The sequence below is a fragment of the Emiliania huxleyi genome (genome assembly GCF_000372725.1).
Source record: "Emiliania huxleyi CCMP1516 unplaced genomic scaffold EMIHUscaffold_93, whole genome shotgun sequence".
Lineage (NCBI taxonomy): Eukaryota > Haptophyta > Isochrysidales > Noelaerhabdaceae > Emiliania > Emiliania huxleyi.
In genome coordinates, this window is record NW_005195085.1 from 194,853 (window position 1) to 202,313 (window position 7,461).

The 7,461-nt window shown below is 67.2% G+C and overlaps 2 protein-coding genes across 2 annotated transcripts; both read right to left on the bottom strand.

Moving 5' to 3' along the window:
* Positions 1 to 182: 182 nt before the first annotated feature.
* On the bottom strand, positions 183 to 6,610 carry EMIHUDRAFT_453800 (hypothetical protein; the record flags this gene model as incomplete). Its single annotated transcript, XM_005757059.1, has 11 exons — positions 183 to 579; positions 645 to 776; positions 915 to 971; positions 2,669 to 2,823; positions 2,864 to 3,044; positions 3,123 to 3,152; positions 3,773 to 4,057; positions 4,195 to 5,224; positions 5,387 to 5,619; positions 6,006 to 6,071; positions 6,164 to 6,610. 11 exons carry the CDS (start codon positions 6,608 to 6,610, stop codon positions 322 to 324), a joined length of 2,874 nt encoding a protein of 957 aa, XP_005757116.1. The 3' UTR covers positions 183 to 321.
* Positions 6,611 to 6,806: 196 nt separating this feature from the next.
* EMIHUDRAFT_360171 (hypothetical protein) lies at positions 6,807 to 7,375 on the bottom strand (the record flags this gene model as incomplete). The annotated part of the gene is made up of 1 exon (XM_005757060.1): positions 6,807 to 7,375. A coding segment is annotated over one exon (183 nt), but the record flags the coding sequence as incomplete, so codon positions are not given.
* Positions 7,376 to 7,461: the final 86 nt, after the last annotated feature.

Here is a 7,461-nt window from a genome sequence, read left to right on the forward strand (position 1 = left end):
CTAGCGTGGTTCTTGTACCGACACATGAGTGACTGGAGGGGTCTACACACGCGTCTGCAAGGTAGTAGTACGGGCTGCTGTGCTATGTGTCTGTGAGTTGTGTCCCTAGACGAGCCGGGCTGCGCCCCCACAGGCGCTTTTCTAGTATCCCGAGGCGGTGCCTTGGCGCTGATCTTTTCGGGTCTATGGCTTAAAAAAGAGATATTGGTGCTGCACTGTGCTGGTGGCGGGGCCCCGCGCGTGTTCGGGCCGTGCATATGCTGCGATAGTCCACAGAAAGTCGATCGTTCGCACGACAGTTCAGGTTGCGCGATCGCTCTGTCAACTCCGCTGGACGCGGAACTCCGCGGGTTGCCTGCGGGCCGACCTCGGGTTGCCCCTCGACCTCTGCTGCCGAGACGCCTTCTTGCCGCCTCCCCGCCTCGACCCCCCTCGCGGGCTCGCCGCCTCCTCAGCGATGGCCTCCTGGAAGGCCGTCGGCCGAGGAGCGGCGGCCGCGCCCTTCGGCAGCTTCGGCTCGACGATGGCGAGAACGAGGCGCGGCTTGCTGAGCGGGCCGAGCTCGACGGAGATGCGCACCTGATGAGCCACCGCTAGCTCTGAAGGAGGCACCCCCCTTGCCCAGGGCCGAGCTAGAGGCGCACCCGCACGCGGTCGAGCATACGGAGGCGGCACCCGCCCGCAGACAGCTCCTCCCGCTCCTTGTCGTAGCGGAAGGGGCTGGCGCCGCCCGGGGGGGCGAGGTGCGAGTAGCCTTCGAAGCCGTGCTCCGGCACCTGCCCACAGCTAGAGGTGTGAAGAGACGCCGTTCACAGCTAGAGGGCACCAGAACGGGCGCGGCACCTGTCCACAGGTGGGGGTGAGAGGAGACGCCGTTCACACCTCGTGCCACCCTCGCAGCCGTGCTGAGGCACGAGCAGCGTCACGCCCGACTCGGCCACGCGGACAACGTACGCGTCGCTGACCGTCGCCTGGGGGAGGGCAATGGGGGAGGCAAGCAGAAGAGGAGGGGGAGACCCACGGCCGTGAGAAGCCGGGGGAGGCGCACTGGAAGGACACACAGGCATGCAAGGCTGGCCACTCGCGACGCAGAGCATCTCCCACATCTCCCCCTATCTCCCCCTAGCTCACCCTATCTCGCAATATCTCGCCCTATCTCGCCAGCTCCTCATATCTCCTCCCCATATCTCGCCAGGTCTCGCCAGGTCTCGCCATATCTCCCCAGATCTCGCCTGCTGGTCGCGGAAGTAAAGCATCGTGAAAAGCTCCGCCGAAGCGCGCTCCGCCTGAGATGTGGGGAGATGTGGGGAGATATGGGGAGATGTGGGGAGATGTGGGGAGATATGGGGAGTTAGGGGGAGTTAGGAGATGTGGGGAGATGTGGGGAGATGTGGGGAGATGTGGGGAGATGTGGGGAGAGCGGGGTCTGTTCTCCGCCTGCTGCGCCATCGAGTGGCGCTCGTTCAGCGAGTCGATCAGCTCATCCAGCTCGCCTGGTGCGGAGATGCGGGGAGATACGGGGAGACATGGGGAGACATGGGGAGACTTGGGAAAACAGGGGGAGATATGGGGAGATATGGGGAGATACGGATCTGTCGTCCAGCTCGCCTGAAGCATGCTTCAAGGAGTGCGTCAAACGCGTCACTAGACCGCCTGCCCGCCGACCGGCTCGTGCTAAGCTCGCCGAGCCGCTCCGGCCACGCCGCCTCCTCCTCCGACTCCACCGCCTCCTCCGACTCCACCGCCTCCTCCGACTCCACCGCCTCCTCCGACTGCGCCGCCTCCCACCCGATTGCGTGCGCCAGCAGCCGGTGCACCACCTGTTCACAGCTAGAGGTGTGAAGAGACGCTGCTCACGCCGCCGGTGCTCCAGCAGCCGGCGCCTCACCTGTGGGACATGTCTCGGACATGTCTCGGACGCGTCCTGGAAGTGTCTCGTCAGCAGCCGGCGCACCACCGGGTGTCTAGGTGTCTGGGAAGTGTCCAGGAGGTGTCTAGGAGGTGTCTAGGAAGTGTCCTGGAAGTGTCTAGGAAGTGTCTAGGAAGTGTCTCGGAAGTGTCTAGGAGGTGTCTAGGAGGTGTCTAGGAAGTGTCCAGGAAGTGTCTCGGAAGTGTCTCGGAAGTGTCTGGGGAGCTCCACCTGGTCTGCGTACCGCCGGATCGGCGAGGTGAAGTGCGTGTACGTCGGCTCTGCAAGTCCGCTGTGCCTACGTGTCCCATACCTCCAGGGTATCGAATCCAGTGTGGGTTCCCTCCCATGGGTAGTGCGGTAGGGTGAGTCCGCTGTGCTTGCGTACTGAAGCCATATCTCCCCATATCTCCCCATATCTCGGCGGTACCGCAGTGTCTACGTACTGAAGCCACCAACCTCAGGGCGGGAGAAGGCGGTGTTGTGCAGAGCACTCAGAGCACCGCGTGAACATGCGGGAGGCAAAGACAGAGAGGATAGCTCAATACGTCCGAATACCGCTGGTGTCGTCTCCTCTCGAGCGCTAGTGCAAAGGCACAAGACACGGCTTCCGCTTCTGGGCCTCGAGATACCGAGAGATTACGGGGAGAGATGGGGAGAGATGGGGAGAGATTCCGCTTCTAGGCCGCGGCGCAGCCACTGCTCGCGAGGGACGGCGCCGGAGCGAAAGTACCTACGCGTCCCATACCTCCAGGGTACCGAATCCAGTGTGGGTTCGGCCCCGAGGGTGGTGCGGTAGCGAAAGCACTTTGCGGGCGCGATGCAGCGTGTCGAGATGAGGCGCACGAGGTGGTTGAAGTGCGGGTCGGCCGGCTTCGTGCAGGCGGAGAGGGAGGCGGCCAGCTCGTGCGCTCCTGCCCACGGCCGGAAGCTGTGAAGAGACGCTGTTCACACCGAGGGAGAGGGAGGCGGCCAGCTCGCGCGCGCCGCTCGCCCGGAAGGGCATCCCTTGCTGCTCGAGCGCGCGGGCGAGGGCGCGAAACTTTGACTCCTCCGGCTGCGGGTGGAGGCGGAGCAGCGCCGCCTCCGGCCACGCCTCGGCGACGCGCCTCGCGACGGCGCAGTTGGCGAGGACCTGCAGGCAGGCTCCGATCAGGGTGAGGAGGAGGGCGGGTGCCGGTGCCACCGCCGGGTGTCCGCAGCTGCAGAGGACCATGAACTCCTCAATGAGCGAGTGCGCCGCCTGCAGGAAGGTTCCGAGAAGCTTCCGAGAAGTCGACGGCCCCCTCGAGGCGCGAGGAGTGCGCCGCCTGCTGCTTGCGCAGCGCCATGCCGGTGGGAAGGCTCATCGGACCCGACGCGTCGCCCTCCTCGATCGGCGCGAGCTCAAACTTCACCTGAACAGTCACCGGCTGCTGCCGTCATCAACGGGCCATCTCTCCCCATACCCCCCCCGCAATCTCCCCGTAATCTGCCGTCATCAACGGACCATCTCTCCCCATACCCCCCCGCAATCTCCCCGTAATCTGCCGTCATCAACGGACCGCCCTTGATCGGCGCGAGCTCGAGCGGGGCGTCGGACGAGGCGGGGAAGTGTCTTGGAAGTGTCTAGAGAGTGTCTTGGAAGCGTCCAGGAAGTGTCTAGGGAGTGTCTAGGAAGGGTCTAGGAAGTGTCCAGGAAGTGACTAGGAGGTGTCTAGGGAGTGTCTAGGGAGTGTCTAGGGAGTGTCTAGGGAGTGGCCTCGGACGAGGCGAGGAAGAGCGCGCCGTTGGCCGCCCTCCTGTTCACAGCCAGAAGGTGTGAAGAAGCGCTGTCACACGCCGAGGAAGAGAGCTGGCCGCCCTCCTCCCTTTGAGCAGGACCGCCAGGCGGCCGAGCGTCTGCAGCGCGGCCGTGCGCGGCTCGGGGCAGCCCTCCCTCTCTAGCCGCTCCTGCGCGTCGGCGTAGGAGAGGGCTCCGGCGGAGCGGATCACGCTCTTCGCAAAGGTCGTGGAGAGGAGGTTTGCTCGCTCGTCCATGGTGAAGAGGGCCGAGAAGGCGAGCCGGTCGACGTGCGGGTGCAGCGAGCACAGGTCCTCCGACAGGCGCGGCGGGATCATGTTTGCCCGCGTGTTGACGAGGTAGAAGGTCTCGCCGCGCGAGGCTGCCTAATTACTAGTTGACTAATCGTCGATTAATAGTCACTTCATAGTTAATTAGGCGTCTCGCCGCGCGAGGCTGCCTCGCGGTCGAGCGCGCTGCCCGGCCGTATGAAGTGGCTCGCATCCGCAATGTGCACGCCAACCTCGAAGACGCCCGGCGAGAGAGTGCGCAAGTGAAGGGCGTCGTCGATGTCCACGCACCCGGGCGGGTCGATCGAGAAGATGTCGACGCCCGCGGCGTCGCGCAGGTCGAGGCGGCGCGCAATCTCGCGGGCGGAGATGCTCCAGTCGGCGGGCGGAAGGCACGCCTCCACCTCGTCCGAGAAGGGCTCGAGCCGCACGTCGCTCTCCACGAGCAGCGCCTCCGACTCCGCCGCCGCCGTCCCAGCCTCGCCCAGGACCCGCACCACCGTCGCCGACGGGTGCGTCTGCTCCACCTCCCAGCTGCCCACCTTCGCGGCGACCAGCTGGCCCGACCGGTGTCCACTTGACTGGTGTCCACTTGACTGGTGTCCACTTGACTGGTGTCCACTTGACTGGTGTCCACTGGCGAGCTGTCCGGGCGAGCAGCTTGCCGACAGCTCAAACGGCGGGTAGCGGCCATCCCTTGGGAGGGCGAGTGGCGGAGAGGAAGACCAGCGGCCGCCCACCGGCTCCTCCTTGCCCGTGTGCAGGACGAGCAGCCGCTCCACCCGCCGCAGCAGCCCAACCACCTCGCTGCCCTCGCCCTCGCCCTCGCCCCTCCGCGTCGCTTCACCCTTGCCAACCTCGCCCGCCTCGGCCGCCTCGGCCGCCCCCCCCTTCCGCACCGCAACCTCATCGCCGTGCAGCGCCCGGTTGAGTGCCCTTCGGCCAAAGAGCGACACCGCCGGGGCCTGCCCGACGCCGCCCGCCACGAACGCATTCTGAGGGTTGCTGTATGTCACTTGCAGACGCCCCTTTGCCAGCTCGCCGCTCTCGAGGCCCTCCGCCAGCCCTGCCTCGGACAGGTAGGGCGCGTACGTCGGCCCGCCCAGCTCCGCCGAGCGGGCGTATAGCGGCCTCCGGGCGGACGCGATGCAGCCGGCGGGAGAGAGCGGCGTGACGACAAACGGGCTCTGCGCGCAGAGGGAGACCCACCCCACACCCGCCCACTCCACGTCCAGCGCGTGCCCGCCCATGAAGGAGTAGAGCCTGCTCGGGGCTGGAGGGCACACGGCAAGGTCAGCAGCGGCGAGGTCAGCAGCGGCGACGCCAGCAGCGCCGCGCCACACGTCAGCGGCGTCGGTGGCGGCGTCGGCTCTTTCTCCGGCGGCTGGAGAGAGGACCATCCGCACTCCTCCGCCTCCAAACCACCTCGCCAGCAGACCCGCGCTGAGTTCCGCCAACTCCTGCTCCTCCTCGCCGCCACCGCCGCCCGCAAACACGACCTCGGCCCTCCCCAACACCTCTCCCCCGCCGCCACGGCCGCCGTCGCCCACCAGCTCGAGGACAGCCTTGCGGCCGACGCCGACCGGCACCCGCCGCCACGAGCCAGCCTCGACTGCTTCCGGGCGGGCGCTCAAGCGTGCAACCAGCGGAGCCAACGGCTGAGGCAGCAACACCGTGTCGCCCTCCGCCACTGCCGGCACCTTGACCTTCGAGCGCCCTCTCCCGCCCCCTCCTCTCCCGCCGCCGCCCCTACCGCCCCTCTCCGCCGCCGCCAGCCGCGGCAGCTGCTCGGCAAGAGCGCGAGCGAGGCCATACCTGCCATGATGAGCTCAACTAAACACAAGTGTGGTCGTGGCGCGTGGGCTGCAGTGCAGTGCAGTGCGGTGCAGTGCAGTGTAGGTTAGTGCGGTGTAGTGATGTGTAGAGTAGTGCAGTGTAGGGCAGTGATGTGTGGTTGTGCGGTTCGGTCTGTGCTGCCGTGCGCAGGTGTGCCATCGCGGGCGAGGCCCAGCCTGCCAGAGCGATCCGTCCCAACAACGACAACCTCGCTGTGCCCGCCCCGGGACGCCTGCGCCAGCACCTCCGCTGCGAGCGGCCGAGTGCTGCTCTCCTACAGGGAAGCTTCTGAGAAGGGTCCGAGAAGTGTCCGGCGCCTCTGTTGCGTGGCCGGTGAGCGCTGCTCTCCGCCGCCGTCGCAGAGACCCCAAAGGCGGAGGCGCACGATACGCCGGGTCGCCGCCGTTCGAACCGCCGCCGGAGCGACTCGAGCTCGCCCGGCGAGAGCTGCGGCAGCAGGTCAGCCTTGCACACGGCGAGAAGAACCGTCTCGGCGCCCGCCACCGCACGGGCAACCGCGGCGCACGAGGCGTCAAAGTTGGGGGGCGGATCGATCGCCGCGACGCAGAGCTTCCCAGTGACCCGACCGCGCGGCTGCAACGCATTAGCAGCTGGCGCGCCGGCGGCGACGCTCGACGGACCACTGGCTTGCGTGACTGGTGCCGGCGTTGGCGGCGAGAAGAGCGATTTCAGCCACTGCCAAGTTGACGACGTCGACAAGGCTGCGGCGGAGCCGGTGAGCGGACCACCACGACGTTGTTGCGCGACGGCGAGCCGGGACAGCGGCGACCGCTTGCTAGACTGCGCTAGCATCGTTTTGGGCGAGAAAGAAGAAAAACGCTTTTGCTGACTGCAAGCTCCAAGTGCGGACGGAAGCGCGTCGAGCGCAAAACTTCACACAAGATGGATAGTGCGAGTCGCAAAGTGCGTCTTTCTGGTTCCTGCTGATACATCTCGGAACACAACGCACAGCCAGAGCTCATGGCGTGAGAAAGAGGAGAGCGGCCGCACACACGCAATTACACAGGCGCACACGAGTAAGGAACAAGTGGTGGGTCCCCGATCCGCCACCCGCCACCCCCCCGCAAAGGGCGGCTCCGCTCGCGCACAGAGAGAGAAGAGAGGCACGGGCCGGGGCGGGAGTCGCAGAGTCCGGACGGCAGGAGGGCGCGCGGGTGAACCGCCCGCTCTCGCAAGGGGTCGAGCAGGGGAGGGCGGGGGCGGGGAGGGGGGGGGAGCTTCCCCCGCGGCCGACCTACGCGGGCGTGGGTGCCGCAACGCATGGGACGTGAGGCCGCCGCCGCGGCGAGGAAGAAGCGGCCTCGACGGCGGCGGAGGCGGTAGTGGAGGAGGCCGAGGAGGAGGAAGGGAGGAGGGAGGAGGAGGGAGGAGGCGGGAGGAGGCGGAGGGGGGAGGGGGGAGGGAGAGGGGGGGGGGGGGGAGGGCGGTTCAGCGCCCGCGGAACGCCTCGCGGTTGCTGCGCATGGCGCGACCCCGCACAGAGCCGGGCACGGGCTGGCCGAAAGGCGGCCCGTAAAGCTCCCCTCCTCCCGCCTCGTCCCTCGTCCTCCCTCGTCCCTTCCTCCTCCTCGGGCTCCTCCACTACGGGCTCCGGGGGCGTTGGGGGCGCTTCTTCCTTGCGGGGGGGGGGGTTTCTTGTTCCC